Below are 22,198 nucleotides of genomic sequence, written 5' to 3' on the forward strand. Positions count from 1 at the left end.
TAAATAAAACTTCCCTGTTTATAAATAATAAACCACACATCACAACTGATTTTCTGTGTTTATTGTTAATGAAAACAGCAGACCAAACATAAATGTTAACACTAAGAAGTTCTGCCTCGTGTAGAAATTAGTGTATGCCAAACAAAAATTCAAACCTTTGAAATTTTTTTGTTTCCATCAGACTATTTCTCAAGAATCAGTTATTAACACTCGACTCGATAAAATGGCCAGGTGATTAAGGCACTCGATTTGTAATGCGAGGGGGCGGGTTCATATCTCCGTCACACCAAACATGCTCGCACTTTCAGTTTTGAGAGTGTTATAGTGTGTCGGTCAACCCCACTATTCATTTGTGGTGGGTGGTGCTGTCTTCCCTCTAGTCTTACACTGCGAAATTAGGGACGGCTAGCGCTGGTAGTTCTCCTTTAGCTTTGCGCAAAATTCAAACCAAACCATTAAATTACAGTCCACAAGTTGCACAGATACAACTTAATACCCGTGATGTGTGGAGCGCAGTGCGTGGCTTTTGTGTTCGATTGCAAGCACAAAAAGAAAAAAAAAATGAAGTCACATAATGTTTGTATAATTAATTTTGTTCTTCTGGTGTATAACAACAAAATATTAAAATTATAAAGAACGTACTTTATTTGTTACTAGACTATATATATATATATGGAAAGATATTGATTGAAACTTAATATCTGTACAATAAGGTTTAGTAATTGTGGCCTCTGACATGCACTTGTCTACAATCTCCTCTGACATTAAACAAACAATTAACTTCGAATTTATGAAGAAGCTAACAGCTTGTGATTTTGAAATGGACATTATTCATAAATTATATATTTAATTATATATATATGTTTACATTTTGTGTTTAAAATCGGTTTTCCTCTTACATGATTTCAGCTTCGTTTTATATTATGTACAGTACTATCAGTCAGAAAACTTTCTAGAGTTTCATATAGAAAATAAGCTTTATATGACATCTCTTAATATGTGGCTTGATGGGTTATGAACACATACAAATATATCCTCTTAAGGTGTTTCCTGTGTTACAAAAAGCAAAGTAACACGCATTGTGTATATTTGGGTCACTTTGTTTTCTACCCCCTCTTAGTTCTGCTTTTAAAGAAAACGGGTTTGTTTAACGTCCTGGAAATTTTAAAATGAAAGCTAATCATAGATACAAATAGGATATTTTACCCTTAATTTCATGGTGTACCACAGTAATTACAGTAATACTAAAGGTATAATATACAGTTTATGATTAAAATGCTTCATTTTACTGTTTGGTGGATTAATACCCATATATCTGTTGTCATTAAAATCATATATTGGCTTGATTTGGTTTGGTGTGAATTTCGCGCAAAGCTACACGAAGGCTAGCTGCGCTAGTCGTCTCTAATTTAGCAGTAAAAAACTAGAAGGAAGACAGCTAGCCATCACCGCTAACGCTTGGTCTACTCTTTTTACCAGCGAATATTGGGATTGACCAAGACATATTACTTCCCCACGGCTGGAACTGCGAGCATGTTTCGTGTGACGGAGATTCGAAACAGCGAACGATGATTGACCAACTCACAAAAAAAATGACTCTGGTAATTCAGATACATATATGTTGTAACAATCTGAAACAAATAATTATTCATATCTGTGATTGGTTGGTTAGAAAATTCAAAACTGTCGAATCTTTACAATCCACACTTTTCTGAGATCAGAGGGTTCATCACTGTCGAATCTTTACAATCTACACTTTTCTAGGATCAGAGGGTTCACCACTGTCTAATCTTTACAATCTACACTTTTCTGAGATCAGAGGGTTCATCACTATCGAATCTTTACAATCTACACTTTTCTGAGATCAGAGGGTTCACCACTGTCCAATCTTTACAATCTATACTTTTCTGAGATCAGAGGGTTCATCACTGTCGAATCTTTACAATCTACACTTTTCTGAGATCAGAGGTTTCACCACTGTCGAATCTTTACAATCCACACTTTTCTGAGATCAGAGGGTTCACCACTGTCCAATCTTTACAATCTACACTTTTCTGAGATCAGAGGGTTCACCACTGTCCAATCTTTACAATCTACACTTTTCTGAGAGCAGAGGGTTCACCACTGTCCAATCTTTACAATCTACAATTTTCTGAGAGCAGAGGGTTCACCACTGTCCAATCTTTACAATCTACACTTTTCTGAGATCAGAGGGTTCACCAGTGTCCAACCTTTACAATCTACACTTTTCTGAGATCAGAGGGTTCACCACTGTCGAATCTTTACAATCCACACTTTTCTGAGATCAGAGGGTTCACCACTGTCCAATCTTTACAATCTACACTTTTCTGAGAGCAGAGGGTTCACCACTGTCCAATCTTTACAATCTACACTTTTCTGAGATCAGAGGGTTCACCAGTGTCCAACCTTTACAATCTACACTTTTCTGAGATCAGAGGGTTCACCACTGTCGAATCTTTACAATCCACACTTTTCTGAGATCAGAGGGTTCACCACTGTCCAATCTTTACAATCTACACTTTTCTGAGATCAGAGGGTTCACCAGTGTCCAACCTTTACAATCCACACTTTTCTGAGATCAGAGGGTTCACCACTGTCCAACCTTTACAATCCACACTTTTCTAAGATCAAAGGGTTCACCACTGTCCAATCTTTACAATCCACACTTTTCTGAGATCAGAGGTTTCACCACTGTCCAATCTTTACAATCTACACTTTTCTGAGAGCAGAGGGTTCACCACTGTCCAATCTTTACAATCTACACTTTTCTGAGATCAGAGGTTTCACCACTGTCCAATCTTTACAATCTACACTTTTCTGAGATCAGAGGGTTCACCACTGTCCAATCTTTACAATCTACACTTTTCTGAGATCAGAGGGTTCACCACTGTCCAATCTTTACAATCCACACTTTTCTGAGATCAGAGGGCTTGGGCGTGAGAAAAAGTTTTTACCTACTCAACGTTAAAGTACGAATTTCCCGCCTGTCTCTCAGATGTCTTCCTTCAAGAAAGTTTAATGACAGCCACATGCCGTGCCAGTCCCTGAGGGAAGCACAGGATTAAATCCGATACCCGTGAGGGGCGGCAACCATCCGTTTCACCACGAACTGTACCAGCCGATCTCTTGTTTCCAAGGAACATTTAACAATAGTTTTTTTCTCAATTTACATTTCTTGTCTAAACTCTCTGTAAGAGAAACAAACATACACGCTCCTTTCTACTGCTATAATAGAGTATTAGTTCATTTGATTCACCAAGAGTTTCAATCGTAGTTGTAACAAAATATTTTTATAATAAAATTAGAGCAAAAGAAAAAAATAGCAAAACGATCTTCAATCCCTAAAATCATGATTTAAAAAAAAAACACATTATAACTGACGTTTCACTCTTGCGGCTTCATTACGGCTAGTAGTAGTAGAATTTGTGGTCGTGCATGGCCAGGTGATTGGGGGCGCTCAACTCGTCATCCGAGGGTCGCGAGTTCGAATCTCCAACACACCAAACATGCTCGTCCTTTCAGTTGTGGGGGCGTTATAATTTTCAGTCAATCCCACTATTCGTTGGTTAAAGAATAGCCCAAGAGTTGGCGGTGGGTGGTGATGGCTGGCTGTCTTTCCTCTAGTCTTACACTACTAAATTAGCGGTAGCTAGCGCAGATAGCCCTCGTGAAATTTTTAAAACAAACAATCGCCAAAAGAAGACAAATTAGACGTTCGTTTTCCTTATCTAACACAAAGAAATATTCATTGATATATATCGACAGTACAGATATAATTGAAATCATTTTTACGTAAGTATATTAATGGATCAGTCACTAATTTCTCAGGTTTAACATCTCTCCCTAGCAATGATAAAATCAGTTCTGCCACTAAGAAAAGACAAAGCAGACGTTGGTTTCACAGTAGCTTTTATTTCTGTTTTTATGTACTATTGGACTCGCTCAGTAACAAATTGTTAGAACATTGTACTGAAAGCCAAAATTACGTCTTTATAAGAAAAACAAATGTAGTGATTTTACTAACATCATGATCGTTTATCATATACTTTAGTACTTTTTTTACTATTTATTAACAATAACTTATGCTCAGAGCAAGCTAACTGGCAACCTGTGTAGCTAATCAAATACATGTTTCTAACATTTTTTCTTATAAAGATTATAATGCGTTTTTGATATAATTACAAATTCTCACTGTTAACAATATTAGATAAACTTTTATAACTTCGTCATGCCCGGCACGGCCAGATGGGTTAAGGCGTTCGACTCGTAATTCGAGGGTGGCGGATTCAAATCCCCGTCGCACCAAACATGCTCGTCCTTTCAGCCTTGAGGGCGTTATATTGTGACGGTCAATCCCACTATTCGTTGGTACAAGTGTAGCCCAAGATTTGGCGGTGGGTGGTGATGACTAGCTGCCTTTCTTCTAGCCTTACACTGCTAAATTAGGGTCGGTTAGCGCAGATAGCCCTCGAGTAGCTTTGCGAGAGATTTAACACAAACAATAACTTCGTCACAAGTATCCCCAGCATATATGGATTTAGTTGTCTACATAAACACAGTTTTATTATTTGTACACTTTCTATATTCTTGTTAACGTGCATTTTTTTTTTTTTCAGGCCAAGGACAGCAACAGTATTTTCGAGTGGAGCCTCGTAATACAGAGGTGATTGAAGGACAGGAAGCTATAATTTATTGTGAGGTGGAGAAACAGGCTGGAGCTGTACAGTGGAGCAAAGATGGTTTCGTTTTGGGTATGTACAGTTTGAAATCAATGAGTCCTTTGTTGGTATTGAATCTTTAAGAAAGTGAGTATGAAATAGGCTTAGCATGTCAAGTTTCTTTTACTCACAATAAGTTGCGCATATATACATTTATAAAACATTTGGAGAAAAATACCCCTTACAAACCGACCGAGTAGTTTATTTGTAACCTTTAAAGGTAAGGCATCTCTAAGAGTCGCCCTCTAATGGCACAATGTTATGTCTGCGGACTTATAATGCTAGAAACGGGCTTCGATACCCGTTGTGGGTAGAACACAGATAACAAAACAAACAAACGTCTCCAAGAGCCTTTATTTTATCACCTTCACATTTTGCCATACACACATACACACGCACACAGACACACAAACATACACACACACACACACTACACACAGACATACACACACACTACATACACAGAGGTATATATATATATATATACGTACATTTCTGTGTATATGTTCATATATCTATGTTAGGAAATTTCATTTTTTTATTTTACTTCCATCATAATTATTTGAATGAAGCTAATATTATTAATACTTATGAAATGCTTGTGCAACTGTTGGAGGGAAGAGGCAGTGTATCACAGATATCAATAATGAATGTTGCACTTAAGTATGATATATCATTTCAGATATGGTATCTAACGAGCCGATATATTGTGTAACTAACAGAAAACTTAACGCTGACTGTGAGTCAAAATATAACAAATGCAGTAAACAATTTATCGATATAATATAAAACGAGTAGCAATAAACAAAACATAGCTTAATACAGAGAGTTAATATTACTTTATTTGGATGATATGTCTATACAAATATACTGAGGTATCTCCGTAAATATTAGTTATGATGTTATAGCATACATATCTAACACTTATATACACTTGGTTCACAGCGAATTGTCACACTTGAACAGCGCAGACTCACCATGGTTTATGGTTGTGGATATATTAAATTATTTCGGAAGAAAGTGTTCATACAACACGGTTATTAGAATCCAGTATGTCGAACAAGGTTATCCTTCAGTGTTACTGAAACTCGCTCAGAAGGACAGCAACAGGTCTCCACACTTCAGACCAATACAGATCAACTTTCTCGTCTACAAAGTGAAAAACGTGATTACGAAAGAGCAGTTCGTCTATAAAGTTGTGCATATCTCTTAGTATCGTTCAATGAACTGTTCATGGTGTTCTTATTTCTGTTAGTCGATAAATATGGTTCTTCATTGTTTTCCGCCTGCATAAAGTTTCTCTCAATTCATGTTTCTCATCTCCAGTTCACTATCTAACATCATTGAGTTAAATGTGTCTCTGTCTGTCTTTCACAATTCATGTTTCTCATCTCCAGTTCACTATCTAACATCATTGAGTTAAATGTGTCTCTGTCTGTCTTTCACAATTCATGTTTCTCATCTCCAGTTCACTATCTAACATCATTGAGTTAAATGTGTCTCTGTCTGTCTTTCACAATTCATGTTTCTCATCTCCAGTTCACTATCTAACATCATTGAGTTAAATGTGTCTCTGTCTGTCTTTCACAATTCATGTTTCTCATCTTCAGTTCACTATCTAACATCATTGAGTTAAATGTGTCTCTGTCTGTCTTTCACAATTCATGTTTCTCATCTCCAGTTCACTATCTAACATCATTGAGTTAAATGTGTCTCTGTCTGTCTTTCAAAATTCATGTTTCTCATCTTCAGTTCACTATCTAACATCATTGAGTTAAATGTGTCTTTGTCTGTCTTTCACAATTCATGTTTCTCATCTCCAGTTCACTATCTAACATCATTGAGTTAAATGTGTCTCTGTCTGTCTTTCACAATTCATGTTTCTCATCTCCAGTTCACTATCTAACATCATTGAGTTAAATGTGTCTCTGTCTGTCTTTCACAATTCATGTTTCTCATCTCCAGTTCACTATCTAACATCATTGAGTTAAATGTGTCTCTGTCTGTCTTTCACAGTTCATTCCACACTATCTACATCATTGAGTTAAATCAAAATTATCCATGTTTCTTTCATCTCCAGTTCACTATCTAACATCATTGAGTTAAATGTGTCTCTGTCTGTCTTTTCACAATTCATGTTTCTCATCTTCAGTTCACTATCTAACATCATTGAGTTAAATGTGTCTCTGTCTGTCTTTCACAATTCATGTTTTCATCTCCAGTTCACTATCTAACATCATTGAGTTAAATGTGTCTCTGTCTGTCTTTCAAAATTCATGTTTCTCATCTCCAGTTCACTATCTAACATCATTGAGTTAAATGTGTCTCTGTCTGTCTTTCACAATTCATGTTTCTCATCTTCAGTTCACTATCTAACATCATTGAGTTAAATGTGTCTCTGTCTGTCTTTCACAATTCATGTTTCTCATCTCCAGTTCACTATCTAACATCATTGAGTTAAATGTGTCTCTGTCTGTCTTTCAAAATTCATGTTTCTCATCTCCAGTTCACTATCTAACATCATTGAGTTAAATGTGTCTCTGTCTGTCTTTCAAAATTCATGTTTCTCATCTCCAGTTCACTATCTAACATCATTGAGTTAAATGTGTCTCTGTCTGTCTTTCACAATTCATGTTTCTCATCTCCAGTTCACTATCTAACATCATTGAGTTAAATGTGTCTCTGTCTGGCTTTCACAATTCATGTTTTCATCTCCAGTTCACTATCTAACATCATTGAGTTAAATGTGTCTCTGTCTGTCTTTCACAATTCATGTTTCTCATCTCCAGTTCACTATCTAACATCATTGAGTTAAATGTGTCTCTGTCTGTCTTTCAACAATTCATGTTTCTCATCTCCAGTTCACTATCTAACATCATTGAGTTAAATGTGTCTCTGTCTGTCTTTCAAAATTCATGTTTCTCATCTTCAGTTCACTATCTAACATCATTGAGTTAAATATGTCTCTGTCTGGCTTTCACAATTCATGTTTCTCATCTCCAGTTCACTATCTAACATCATTGAGTTAAATGTGTCTCTGTCTGTCTTTCACAATTCATGTTTCTCATCTCCAGTTCACTATCTAACATCATTGAGTTAAATGTGTCTCTGTCTGTCTTTCACAATTCATGTTTCTCATCTCCAGTTCACTATCTAACATCATTGAGTTAAATGTGTCTCTGTCTGTCTTTCACAATTCATGTTTCTCATCTTCAGTTCACTATCTAACATCATTGAGTTAAATGTGTCTCTGTCTGTCTTTCACAATTCATGTTTCTCATCTTCAGTTCACTATCTAACATCATTGAGTTAAATGTGTCTCTGTCTGTCTTTCAAAATTCATGTTTCTCATCTTCAGTTCACTATCTAACATCATTGAGTTAAATGTGTCTCTGTCTGTCTTTCACAATTCATGTTTCTCATCTTCAGTTCACTATCTAACATCATTGAGTTAAATGTGTCTCTGTCTGTCTTTCACAATTCATGTTTCTCATCTTCAGTTCACTATCTAACATCATTGAGTTAAATGTGTCTCTGTCTGTCTTTCACAATTCATGTTTAACATCATGTGTCTGTCTGTCTGTCTCTTTCAAAATTCTCATCTCCAGTTCACTATCTAACATCATTGAGTTAAATGTGTCTCTGTCTGTCTTTCACAATTCATGTTTCTCATCTCCAGTTCACTATCTAACATCATTGAGTTAAATGTGTCTCTGTCTGTCTTTCACAATTCATGTTTCTCATCTCCAGTTCACTATCTAACATCATTGAGTTAAATGTGTCTCTGTCTGTCTTTCACAATTCATGTTTTCATCTCCAGTTCACTATCTAACATCATTGAGTTAAATGTGTCTCTGTCTGTCTTTCACAATTCATGTTTCTCATCTTCAGTTCACTATCTAACATCATTGAGTTAAATGTGTCTCTGTCTGTCTTTCACAATTCATGTTTCTCATCTCCAGTTCACTATCTAACATCATTGAGTTAAATGTGTCTCTGTCTGTCTTTCACAATTCATGTTTTCATCTCCAGTTCACTATCTAACATCATTGAGTTAAATGTGTCTCTGTCTGTTTCTCATCTCCAGCTTTCACAATTCATGTTTCTCATCTTCAGTTCACTATCTAACATCATTGAGTTAAATGTGTCTCTGTCTGTCTTTCACAATTCATGTTTTCATCTTCAGTTCACTATCTAACATCATTGAGTTAAATGTGTCTCTGTCTGTCTTTCACAATTCATGTTTTTCATCTTCAGTTCACTATCTAACATCATTGAGTTAAATGTGTCTCTGTCTGTCTTTCACAATTCATGTTTCTCATCTTCAGTTCACTATCTAACATCATTGAGTTAAATGTGTCTCTGTCTGTCTTTCACAATTCATGTTTCTCATCTTCAGTTCACTATCTAACATCATTGAGTTAAATGTGTCTCTGTCTGTCTTTCTCTGTCTGTCTTTCACTAATTCATGTTTCTCATCTTCAGTTCACTCATCTATCTAACATCATTGAGTTAAATGTGTCTCTGTCTGTCTTTCACAATTCATGTTTCTCATCTTCAGTTCACTATCTAACATCATTGAGTTAAATGTGTCTCTGTCTGTCTTTCACAATTCATGTTTTCATCTTCAGTTCACTATCTAACATCATTGAGTTAAATGTGTCTCTGTCTGTCTTTCACAATTCATGTTTCTCATCTCTCAGTTCACTATCTAACATCATTGAGTTAAATGTGTTCTCTGTCTGTCTTTCACAATTCATGTTTTCATCTTCAGTTCACTATCTAACATCATTGAGTTAAATGTGTCTCTGTCTGTCTTTCACAATTCATGTTTTCATCTTCAGTTCACTATCTAACATCATTGAGTTAAATGTGTCTCTGTCTGTCTTTCACAATTCATGTTTCTCATCTTCAGTTCACTATCTAACATCATTGAGTTAAATGTGTCTCTGTCTGTCTTTCACAATTCATGTTTCTCATCTCCAGTTCACTATCTAACATCATTGAGTTAAATGTGTCTCTGTCTGTCTTTCACAATTCATGTTTCTCATCTCCAGTTCACTATCTAACATCATTGAGTTAAATGTGTCTCTGTCAATTCATTCTTTTCATCTAACATCATGTTGTCTTTCAAAATTCATGTTTCATCTCCAGTTCACTATCTAACATCATTGAGTTAAATGTGTCTCTGTCTGTCTTTCACAATTCATGTTTCTCATCTCCAGTTCACTATCTAACATCATTGAGTTAAATGTGTCTCTGTCTGTCTTTCACAATTCATGTTTCTCATCTCCAGTTCACTATCTAACATCATTGAGTTAAATGTGTCTCTGTCTGTCTTTCACAATTCATGTTTCTCATCTCCAGTTCACTATCTAACATCATTGAGTTAAATGTGTCTCTGTCTGTCTTTCACAATTCATGTTTCTCATCTCCAGTTCACTATCTAACATCATTGAGTTAAATGTGTCTCTGTCTGTCTTTCACAATTCATGTTTCTCATCTTCAGTTCACTATCTAACATCATTGAGTTAAATGTGTCTCTGTCTGTCTTTCACAATTCATGTTTCTCATCTCCAGTTCACTATCTAACATCATTGAGTTAAATGTGTCTCTGTCTGTCTTTCACAATTCATGTTTCTCATCTCCAGTTCACTATCTAACATCATTGAGTTAAATGTGTCTCTGTCTGTCTTTCACAATTCATGTTTTCATCTTCAGTTCACTATCTAACATCATTGAGTTAAATGTGTCTCTGTCTGTCTTTCACAATTCATGTTTCTCATCTCCAGTTCACTATCTAACATCATTGAGTTAAATGTGTCTCTGTCTGTCTTTCACAATTCATGTTTCTCATCTCCAGTTCACTATCTAACATCATTGAGTTAAATGTGTCTCTGTCTGTCTTTCACAATTCATGTTTCTCATCTCAGTTCACTATCTAACATCATTGAGTTAAATGTGTCTCTGTCTGTCTTTCACAATTCATGTTTCTCATCCAGTTCACTATCTAACATCATTGAGTTAAATGTGTCTCTGTCTGTCTTTCACAATTCATGTTTCTCATCTCCAGTTCACTATCTAACATCATTGAGTTAAATGTGTCTCTGTCTGTCTTTCACAATTCATGTTTCTCATCTCCAGTTCACTATCTAACATCATTGAGTTAAATGTGTCTCTGTCTGTCTTTCACAATTCATGTTTCTCATCTCCAGTTCACTATCTAACATCATTGAGTTAAATGTGTCTCTGTCTGTCTTTCACAATTCATGTTTCTCATCTCCAGTTCACTATCTAACATCATTGAGTTAAATGTGTCTCTGTCTGTCTTTCACAATTCATGTTTCTCATCTCCAGTTCACTATCTAACATCATTGAGTTAAATGTGTCTCTGTCTGTCTTTCACAATTCATGTTTCTCATCTTCAGTTCACTATCTAACATCATTGAGTTAAATGTGTCTCTGTCTGTCTTTCACAATTCATGTTTTCATCTTCAGTTCACTATCTAACATCATTGAGTTAAATGTGTCTCTGTCTGTCTTTCACAATTCATGTTTTCATCTCCAGTTCACTATCTAACATCATTGAGTTAAATGTGTCTCTGTCTGTCTCTTTCACAATTCATGTTCTCATCTCCAGTTCACTATCTAACATCATTGAGTTAAATGTGTCTCTGTCTGTCTTTCACAATTCATGTTTCTCATCTCCAGTTCACTATCTAACATCATTGAGTTAAATGTGTCTCTGTCTGTCTTTCACAATTCATGTTTCTCATCTTCAGTTCTCTGTCTGTCTTTCACAATCTCTTCAGTTCACTATCTAACATCATTGAGTTAAATTCTGTCTGGCTTTCACAATTCATGTTTCTCATCTCCAGTTCACTATCTAACATCATTGAGTTAAATGTGTCTCTGTCTGTCTTTCACAATTCATGTTTCTCATCTCCAGTTCACTATCTAACATCATTGAGTTAAATGTGTCTCTGTCTGTCTTTCACAATTCATGTTTCTCATCTCCAGTTCACTATCTAACATCATTGAGTTAAATGTGTCTCTGTCTGTCTTTCACAATTCATGTTTCTCATCTCCAGTTCACTATCTAACATCATTGAGTTAAATGTGTCTCTGTCTGTCTTTCACAATTCATGTTTTCATCTTCAGTTCACTATCTAACATCATTGAGTTAAATGTGTCTCTGTCTGGCTTTCACAATTCATGTTTCTCATCTCCAGTTCACTATCTAACATCATTGAGTTAAATGTGTCTCTGTCTGGCTTTCACAATTCATGTTTCTCATCTCCAGTTCACTATCTAACATCATTGAGTTAAATGTGTCTCTGTCTGTCTTTCACAATTCATGTTTCTCATCTCCAGTTCACTATCTAACATCATTGAGTTAAATGTGTCTCTGTCTGTCTTTCACAATTCATGTTTCTCATCTCCAGTTCACTATCTAACATCATTGAGTTAAATGTGTCTCTCTGTCTTTCACAATTCATGTTTCTCATCTCCAGTTCACTATCTAACATCATTGAGTTAAATGTGTCTCTGTCTGTCTTTCACAATTCATCATCTCCAGTTCACTATCTAACATCATTGAGTTAAATGTGTCTCTGTCTGTCTTTCACAATTCATGTTTCTCATCTCCAGTTCACTATCTAACATCATTGAGTTAAATGTGTCTCTGTCTGTCTTTCACAATTCATGTTTCTCATCTCCAGTTCACTATCTAACATCATTGAGTTAAATGTGTCTCTGTCTGTCTTTCACAATTCATGTTTCTCATCTCCAGTTCACTATCTAACATCATTGAGTTAAATGTGTCTCTGTCTGTCTTTCACAATTCATGTTTCTCATCTCCAGTTCACTATCTAACATCATTGAGTTAAATGTGTCTCTGTCTGTCTTTCACAATTCATGTTTCTCATCTCCAGTTCACTATCTAACATCATTGAGTTAAATGTGTCTCTGTCTGTCTTTCACAATTCATGTTTCTCATCTCCAGTTCACTATCTAACATCATTGAGTTAAATGTGTCTCTGTCTGTCTTTCACAATTCATGTTTCTCATCTCCAGTTCACTATCTAACATCATTGAGTTAAATGTGTCTCTGTCTGTCTTTCACAATTCATGTTTCTCATCTCCAGTTCACTATCTAACATCATTGAGTTAAATGTGTCTCTGTCTGTCTTTCACAATTCATGTTTCTCATCTCCAGTTCACTATCTAACATCATTGAGTTAAATGTGTCTCTGTCTGTCTTTCACAATTCATGTTTCTCATCTCCAGTTCACTATCTAACATCATTGAGTTAAATGTGTCTCTGTCTGTCTTTCACAATTCATGTTTCTCATCTCCAGTTCACTATCTAACATCATTGAGTTAAATGTGTCTCTGTCTGTCTTTCACAATTCATGTTTCTCATCTCCAGTTCACTATCTAACATCATTGAGTTAAATGTGTCTCTGTCTGTCTTTCACAATTCATGTTTCTCATCTCCAGTTCACTATCTAACATCATTGAGTTAAATGTGTCTCTGTCTGTCTTTCACAATTCATGTTTCTCATCTTCAGTTCACTATCTAACATCATTGAGTTAAATGTGTCTCTGTCTGTCTTTCACAATTCATGTTTCTCATCTCCAGTTCACTATCTAACATCATTGAGTTAAATGTGTCTCTGTCTGTCTTTCACAATTCATGTTTCTCATCTCCAGTTCACTATCTAACATCATTGAGTTAAATGTGTCTCTGTCTGTCTTTCACAATTCATGTTTCTCATCTCCAGTTCACTATCTAACATCATTGAGTTAAATGTGTCTCTGTCTGTCTTTCACAATTCATGTTTCTCATCTCCAGTTCACTATCTAACATCATTGAGTTAAATGTGTCTCTGTCTGTCTTTCACAATTCATGTTTCTCATCTCCAGTTCACTATCTAACATCATTGAGTTAAATGTGTCTCTGTCTGTCTTTCACAATTCATGTTTCTCATCTCCAGTTCACTATCTAACATCATTGAGTTAAATGTGTCTCTGTCTGTCTTTCACAATTCATGTTTCTCATCTCCAGTTCACTATCTAACATCATTGAGTTAAATGTGTCTCTGTCTGTCTTTCACAATTCATGTTTCTCATCTCCAGTTCACTATCTAACATCATTGAGTTAAATGTGTCTCTGTCTGTCTTTCACAATTCATGTTTCTCATCTCCAGTTCACTATCTAACATCATTGAGTTAAATGTGTCTCTGTCTGTCTTTCACAATTCATGTTTCTCATCTCCAGTTCACTATCTAACATCATTGAGTTAAATGTGTCTCTGTCTGTCTTTCACAATTCATGTTTCTCATCTCCAGTTCACTATCTAACATCATTGAGTTAAATGTGTCTCTGTCTGTCTTTCACAATTCATGTTTCTCATCTCCAGTTCACTATCTAACATCATTGAGTTAAATGTGTCTCTGTCTGTCTTTCACAATTCATGTTTCTCATCTCCAGTTCACTATCTAACATCATTGAGTTAAATGTGTCTCTGTCTGTCTTTCACAATTCATGTTTCTCATCTCCAGTTCACTATCTAACATCATTGAGTTAAATGTGTCTCTGTCTGTCTTTCAGTTCAATTCATGTTTCTCATCTTCAGTTCACTATCTAACATCATTGAGTTAAATGTGTCTCTGTCTGTCTTTCACAATTCATGTTTCTCATCTTCAGTTCACTATCTAACATCATTGAGTTAAATGTGTCTCTGTCTGTCTTTCACAATTCATGTTTCTCATCTCCAGTTCACTATCTAACATCATTGAGTTAAATGTGTCTCTGTCTGTCTTTCACAATTCATGTTTCTCATCTCCAGTTCACTATCTAACATCATTGAGTTAAATGTGTCTCTGTCTGTCTTTCACAATTCATGTTTCTCATCTCCAGTTCACTATCTAACATCATTGAGTTAAATGTGTCTCTGTCTGTCTTTCACAATTCATGTTTCTCATCTCCAGTTCACTATCTAACATCATTGAGTTAAATGTGTCTCTGTCTGTCTTTCACAATTCATGTTTCTCATCTCCAGTTCACTATCTAACATCATTGAGTTAAATGTGTCTCTGTCTGTCTTTCACAATTCATGTTTCTCATCTCCAGTTCACTATCTAACATCATTGAGTTAAATGTGTCTCTGTCTGTCTTTCACAATTCATGTTTCTCATCTCCAGTTCACTATCTAACATCATTGAGTTAAATGTGTCTCTGTCTGTCTTTCACAATTCATGTTTCTCATCTTCAGTTCACTATCTAACATCATTGAGTTAAATGTGTCTCTGTCTGTCTTTCACAATTCATGTTTCTCATCTCCAGTTCACTATCTAACATCATTGAGTTAAATGTGTCTCTGTCTGTCTTTCACAATTCATGTTTCTCATCTCTTCAGTTCACTATCTAACATCATTGAGTTAAATGTGTCTCTGTCTGTCTTTCACAATTCATGTTTCTCATCTTCAGTTCACTATCTAACATCATTGAGTTAAATGTGTCTCTGTCTGTCTTTCACAATTCATGTTTCTCATCTCAGTTCACTATCTAACATCATTGAGTTAAATGTGTCTCTGTCTGTCTTTCACAATTCATGTTTCTCATCTCAGTTCACTATCTAACATCATTGAGTTAAATGTGTCTCTGTCTGTCTTTCACAATTCATGTTTCTCATCTTCAGTTCACTATCTAACATCATTGAGTTAAATGTGTCTCTGTCTGTCTTTCACAATTCATGTTTCAGTTCATCTCATCAGTTCACTATCTAACATCATTGAGTTAAATGTGTCTCTGTCTGTCTTTCACAATTCATGTTTCTCATCTCCAGTTCACTATCTAACATCATTGAGTTAAATGTGTCTCTGTCTGTCTTTCACAATTCATGTTTCTCATCTTCAGTTCACTATCTAACATCATTGAGTTAAATGTGTCTCTGTCTGTCTTTCACAATTCATGTTTCTCATCTCCAGTTCACTATCTAACATCATTGAGTTAAATGTGTCTCTGTCTGTCTTTCACAATTCATGTTTCTCATCTCCAGTTCACTATCTAACATCATTGAGTTAAATGTGTCTCTGTCTGTCTTTCACAATTCATGTTTCTCATCTCCAGTTCACTATCTAACATCATTGAGTTAAATGTGTCTCTGTCTGTCTTTCACAATTCATGTTTCTCATCTCCAGTTCACTATCTAACATCATTGAGTTAAATGTGTCTCTGTCTGTCTTTCACAATTCATGTTTCTCATCTCCAGTTCACTATCTAACATCATTGAGTTAAATGTGTCTCTGTCTGTCTTTCACAATTCATGTTTCTCATCTCCAGTTCACTATCTAACATCATTGAGTTAAATGTGTCTCTGTCTGTCTTTCACAATTCATGTTTCTCATCTCCAGTTCACTATCTAACATCATTGAGTTAAATGTGTCTCTGTCTGTCTTTCACAATTCATGTTTCTCATCTCCAGTTCACTATCTAACATCATTGAGTTAAATGTGTCTCTGTCTGTCTTTCACAATTCATGTTTCTCATCTCCAGTTCACTATCTAACATCATTGAGTTAAATGTGTCTCTGTCTGTCTTTCACAATTCATGTTTCTCATCTCCAGTTCACTATCTAACATCATTGAGTTAAATGTGTCTCTGTCTGTCTTTCACAATTCATGTTTCTCATCTCCAGTTCACTATCTAACATCATTGAGTTAAATGTGTCTCTGTCTGTCTTTCACAATTCATGTTTCTCATCTCCAGTTCACTATCTAACATCATTGAGTTAAATGTGTCTCTGTCTGTCTTTCACAATTCATGTTTCTCATCTCCAGTTCACTATCTAACATCATTGAGTTAAATGTGTCTCTGTCTGTCTTTCACAATTCATGTTTCTCATCTCCAGTTCACTATCTAACATCATTGAGTTAAATGTGTCTCTGTCTGTCTTTCACAATTCATGTTTCTCATCTCCAGTTCACTATCTAACATCATTGAGTTAAATGTGTCTCTGTCTGTCTTTCACAATTCATGTTTCTCATCTCCAGTTCACTATCTAACATCATTGAGTTAAATGTGTCTCTGTCTGTCTTTCACAATTCATGTTTCTCATCTCCAGTTCACTATCTAACATCATTGAGTTAAATGTGTCTCTGTCTGTCTTTCACAATTCATGTTTCTCATCTCCAGTTCACTATCTAACATCATTGAGTTAAATGTGTCTCTGTCTGTCTTTCACAATTCATGTTTCTCATCTCCAGTTCACTATCTAACATCATTGAGTTAAATGTGTCTCTGTCTGTCTTTCACAATTCATGTTTCTCATCTTCAGTTCACTATCTAACATCATTGAGTTAAATGTGTCTCTGTCTGTCTTTCACAATTCATGTTTCTCATCTTCAGTTCACTATCTAACATCATTGAGTTAAATGTGTCTCTGTCTGTCTTTCACAATTCATGTTTCTCATCTCCAGTTCACTATCTAACATCATTGAGTTAAATGTGTCTCTGTCTGTTCTTTCACAATTCATGTTTCTCATCTCCAGTTCACTATCTAACATCATTGAGTTAAATGTGTCTCTGTCTGTCTTTCACAATTCATGTTTCTCATCTTCAGTTCACTATCTAACATCATTGAGTTAAATGTGTCTCTGTCTGTCTTTCACAATTCATGTTTCTCATCTTCAGTTCACTATCTAACATCATTGAGTTAAATGTGTCTCTGTCTGTCTTTCACAATTCATGTTTCTCATCTTCAGTTCACTATCTAACATCATTGAGTTAAATGTGTCTCTGTCTGTCTTTCACAATTCATGTTTCTCATCTTCAGTTCACTATCTAACATCATTGAGTTAAATGTGTCTCTGTCTGTCTTTCACAATTCATGTTTCTCATCTTCAGTTCACTATCTAACATCATTGAGTTAAATGTGTCTCTGTCTGTCTTTCACAATTCATGTTTCTCATCTTCAGTTCACTATCTAACATCATTGAGTTAAATGTGTCTCTGTCTGTCTTTCACAATTCATGTTTCTCATCTTCAGTTCACTATCTAACATCATTGAGTTAAATGTGTCTCTGTCTGTCTTTCACAATTCATGTTTCTCATCTTCAGTTCACTATCTAACATCATTGAGTTAAATGTGTCTCTGTCTGTCTTTCACAATTCATGTTTCTCATCTTCAGTTCACTATCTAACATCATTGAGTTAAATGTGTCTCTGTCTGTCTTTCACAATTCATGTTTCTCATCTTCAGTTCACTATCTAACATCATTGAGTTAAATGTGTCTCTGTCTGTCTTTCACAATTCATGTTTCTCATCTTCAGTTCACTATCTAACATCATTGAGTTAAATGTGTCTCTGTCTGTCTTTCACAATTCATGTTTCTCATCTCCAGTTCACTATCTAACATCATTGAGTTAAATGTGTCTCTGTCTGTCTTTCACAATTCATGTTTCTCATCTTCAGTTCACTATCTAACATCATTGAGTTAAATGTGTCTCTGTCTGTCTTTCACAATTCATGTTTCTCATCTTCAGTTCACTATCTAACATCATTGAGTTAAATGTGTCTCTGTCTGTCTTTCAAAATTCATGTTTCTCATCTCCAGTTCACTATCTAACATCATTGAGTTAAATGTGTCTCTGTCTGTCTTTCACAATTCATGTTTCTCATCTCCAGTTCACTATCTAACATCATTGAGTTAAATGTGTCTCTGTCTGTCTTTCACAATTCATGTTTCTCATCTCCAGTTCACTATCTAACATCATTGAGTTAAATGTGTCTCTGTCTGTCTTTCACAATTCATGTTTCTCATCTCCAGTTCACTATCTAACATCATTGAGTTAAATGTGTCTCTGTCTGTCTTTCACAATTCATGTTTCTCATCTTCAGTTCACTATCTAACATCATTGAGTTAAATGTGTCTCTGTCTGTCTTTCACAATTCATGTTTCTCATCTCCAGTTCACTATCTAACATCATTGAGTTAAATGTGTCTCTGTCTGTCTTTCACAATTCATGTTTCTCATCTCCAGTTCACTATCTAACATCATTGAGTTAAATGTGTCTCTGTCTGTCTTTCACAATTCATGTTTCTCATCTCCAGTTCACTATCTAACATCATTGAGTTAAATGTGTCTCTGTCTGTCTTTCACAATTCATGTTTCTCATCTCCAGTTCACTATCTAACATCATTGAGTTAAATGTGTCTCTGTCTGTCTTTCGCTCATCTTCTTTTGATTTTACCAACCAAAATCACTAATCTCTTCCAACCTTTCTTCATATCTAATTATATGTCAAAAGTGGCGTATCTTCCATTACGTATTTATGTCCAACAGTTTATTTGTCTTTCCACATCAGTTTCTTTCTATACATCTAATCTTCACCATCATTTATATCACCAAGTTCCAAATACTTCCATCTATCGCTTTGTTAAGGCCGCCATGGAACACACTTTCACAAACACGTATTATAAATGGCTATATATAACCTTACAGTGTGGCCTCTTCTTTTATTCTAGTTTAACATGTTTTCTGAGTGTTTCCTTAACATGTTGATTTTCCATGTATTCGCATTATTTCTTTTTTATTTCACCCTTGCCATCACTACTGATATTCGTCCTTAAATAAGTAAACTAATTTGCCTGTTTTAAATCTTTATATTTTACTTTACTTTTACATTTCGTAAAATTATGATTGTCTTAATTTTATTTGGCTAAGTCTATAGTCTTTCCCTTTATGAACAAACCTGTCAAGAAATGTCAGCCACAGTACATATCCTTGTCTTAAGATTTTGCCAATTCGAACAGCTTCTTTCTGACATCAGTATAAGGTCCGGCATAACCAACTGGTTAAAGCATTCGACTCCTAATCCGAGGGTCGCGGGTTCGAATCCCCGTCACACCAAATATGCTCGCCCTTTCAATCTTGGAGGCGTTATAATGTGACGTTCAATCCCACTATTCGTTGGTAAAAGAGTAGCCCAAAAGTTGGAGGTGGGTGATGATGACTAGCTCCCTTCCCTCTAGTCTTACACTGCTAAATTAGGAACGGCTAGCGCAGATAACCCTCGTGTAGCTTTGCGCGAAATTCAAAAACAAACAAACAAACATAAGAGTAGATACTTCAAAATGCTGATAACGGCTTTATCTACACGAATATGCTACAGAATAACCATTAACCTTCAATGATTAACTTTATCAAAAGCTTTACCAAAGACTGTGGAGCTTACATAAATATTTATTTACCCTCATATGGTTATATTCGCTCTTATCTCCTACTTTCTGTTAAATTTCTTTGAACTTAACTCATAGAGCCATGTCTATAAGTTTTTAATTTTTTTAAACGGTTCTTAGGCCTTATCACAAATTCTTGGTTACGTTTTTCTGAGTTCCATGTTTTTCTTTCACCTTTTTCAGCCTAATCTTTATTTTACCAATTGTTTATTTGTGATCAAAGACATTACTTGCTTCTGGATATCTTATAATTAGTGTACTAATTTCTGAAGTGCTCTTAATTAGCTTATTTATCAAAGTTATTTCACTGTCCTCTGGTGATCTCCAAGTGATGTGTGAACCAAGTGATGTGTGAACCAAGTGATGTGTGAACCAAGTGATGCTTACCAAGTGATGCTTACCAAGTGATGTGTGAACCAAGTGATGTGTGAACCAAGTGATGTGTGAACCAAGTGATGTGTGAACCAAGTTTTCTTTACAAAACTGTACTAACTCATTTTTTTTTCCATTCTCATAAGTCTTGCATTCCGAATTATATGAAGTTTCTGTGTTCATCTACTTTGCATTAAAGGATCCCATTACAATTTCATATATTTCTCCCTTCGTTATCTTCGTAGCTTCCTTAACCCTTGGTAAAAGCTTTTGACTTCCTTATATGTAAGTTAATAAATTTCAATGATGGCTAAATCAAAAAAGGTTTTGCTTTAAACTTACCTAAAGTTACCCTGTTTGAAGTCCTTGTCGTATAGTTGTGGATTCCTCTTTCACCAACATAAAGAGTCCTTTATGATGTCCATCTTTACCTGAATACAATCCATCTAACATCACATAGCCCTAGGATATCACAAATCAATACTTCATCTCTTGCACACTTTCTCAAACATGCAGTTCATTGAAGAGTTCTCACATTTAAAGCTCCCATCTTCGTTCTTATCTTCATCTTAAACTTCCTCTTGACATAAGGAGTGAGCTTTGTCTGCAATTCATCATTACAAAACCCACTACTATGAGATCTTAAATAAAAGACTGCTCAAGGTTCCCACATCCTGCTTTGAATTGGTTTTATACTTTATACTAAGGCTAAATAATAAGGTATGAAACCAATATCCCTTTCAAAACCAATTGATGTTGACGCTACTGATCAGGTGGGTAAAAAAAAATCATTATAAGGATAGTTCTTGACGATCTGTTCAATGCCTAAAAAATCATACTATAGGATCCCCACCTTGATAATTCCTGCTGATCATACTATAGGATCCCCACCTTGATAATTCCTGCTGATCATACTATAGGATCTCCATCTTGATAATTCCTGCTGATCATACTATAGGATCCCCACCTTCATAATTCCTGCTGATCATACTATAGGATCCCCATTTTGATAATTCCTGCTGATCATACTATAGGATCCTCACCTTGATAATTCCTGCTGATCATACTATAGAATCCCCACCTTGATAATTCCTGCTGATCATACTATAGGAACCCCACCTTGATAATTCCTGCTGATCATACTATAGGATCCTCATTTTGATAATTCCTGCTAGCACCATTAATTACATAATAAATAAGGATTTGAATATGGCCGATGGTCAAAAGATCAAGTCTCCAGCCACATCACAAAATAAACATTTGTTACCTTACAAACCATTCCAAAGAAAATGAAATCACAGAAATTCCATTCAGCTGCACAAGTCTCGTGGTGTGCAGCTTCAATGAATTTTTGTGTATACACAATCCGTTAGGACAAAGTCCCTGTACAATGGATGATTCATGGGACATTTTTCGAGATAAGCAGTCTAAGAATAAATTCGCCATATTTATTAAAAACTAGCTATTTACAGTGTAATTTGGGTGTCGGGTGATAATACTTAATAAAAGCCATCATACCGCCCACAGTCTGCATTGGAGTAAGTGAGCCCAAGAGCAGAAAGGGACCATTTAAAAAGTGCAACTGATCACAGTACCAGTTTGTATCCTTTAGCAAAAGGGAAGTATGTTCTCTCCATCTAGATTATCTCAATTTTAGTTTGTTAAACGATCCTTCAGGTTCGTTGTTTGATGAAAAATCTTGCGTTCTAAAGAAGTTTTGTTTCCTTAATTTTCCCCTAATGTTTATTCATGTATATGGCATACATGGAAGCACTTTTTAACATGAGTTTTTCGTATATGAAAAATAACCTACTTGTTTGGATGTTGCTTTTAGAAAAA

General features: G+C 35.4%; 1 protein-coding gene across 1 annotated transcript in view; it reads left to right on the top strand.

Moving 5' to 3' along the window:
* LOC143233377 (nephrin-like) overlaps positions 1–22,198 on the top strand; it is a 113,440-nt gene that overhangs the window by 39,782 nt on the left and 51,460 nt on the right. The window contains exon 2 of the mRNA XM_076469563.1: positions 4,638–4,772. Coding sequence (XP_076325678.1) covers positions 4,638–4,772 — 135 coding nt within the window. The remainder of the gene's footprint in view (positions 1–4,637; positions 4,773–22,198) is intronic.

Source organism: Tachypleus tridentatus, chromosome 12 (assembly GCF_004210375.1).
Source record: "Tachypleus tridentatus isolate NWPU-2018 chromosome 12, ASM421037v1, whole genome shotgun sequence".
Lineage (NCBI taxonomy): Eukaryota > Metazoa > Arthropoda > Merostomata > Xiphosura > Limulidae > Tachypleus > Tachypleus tridentatus.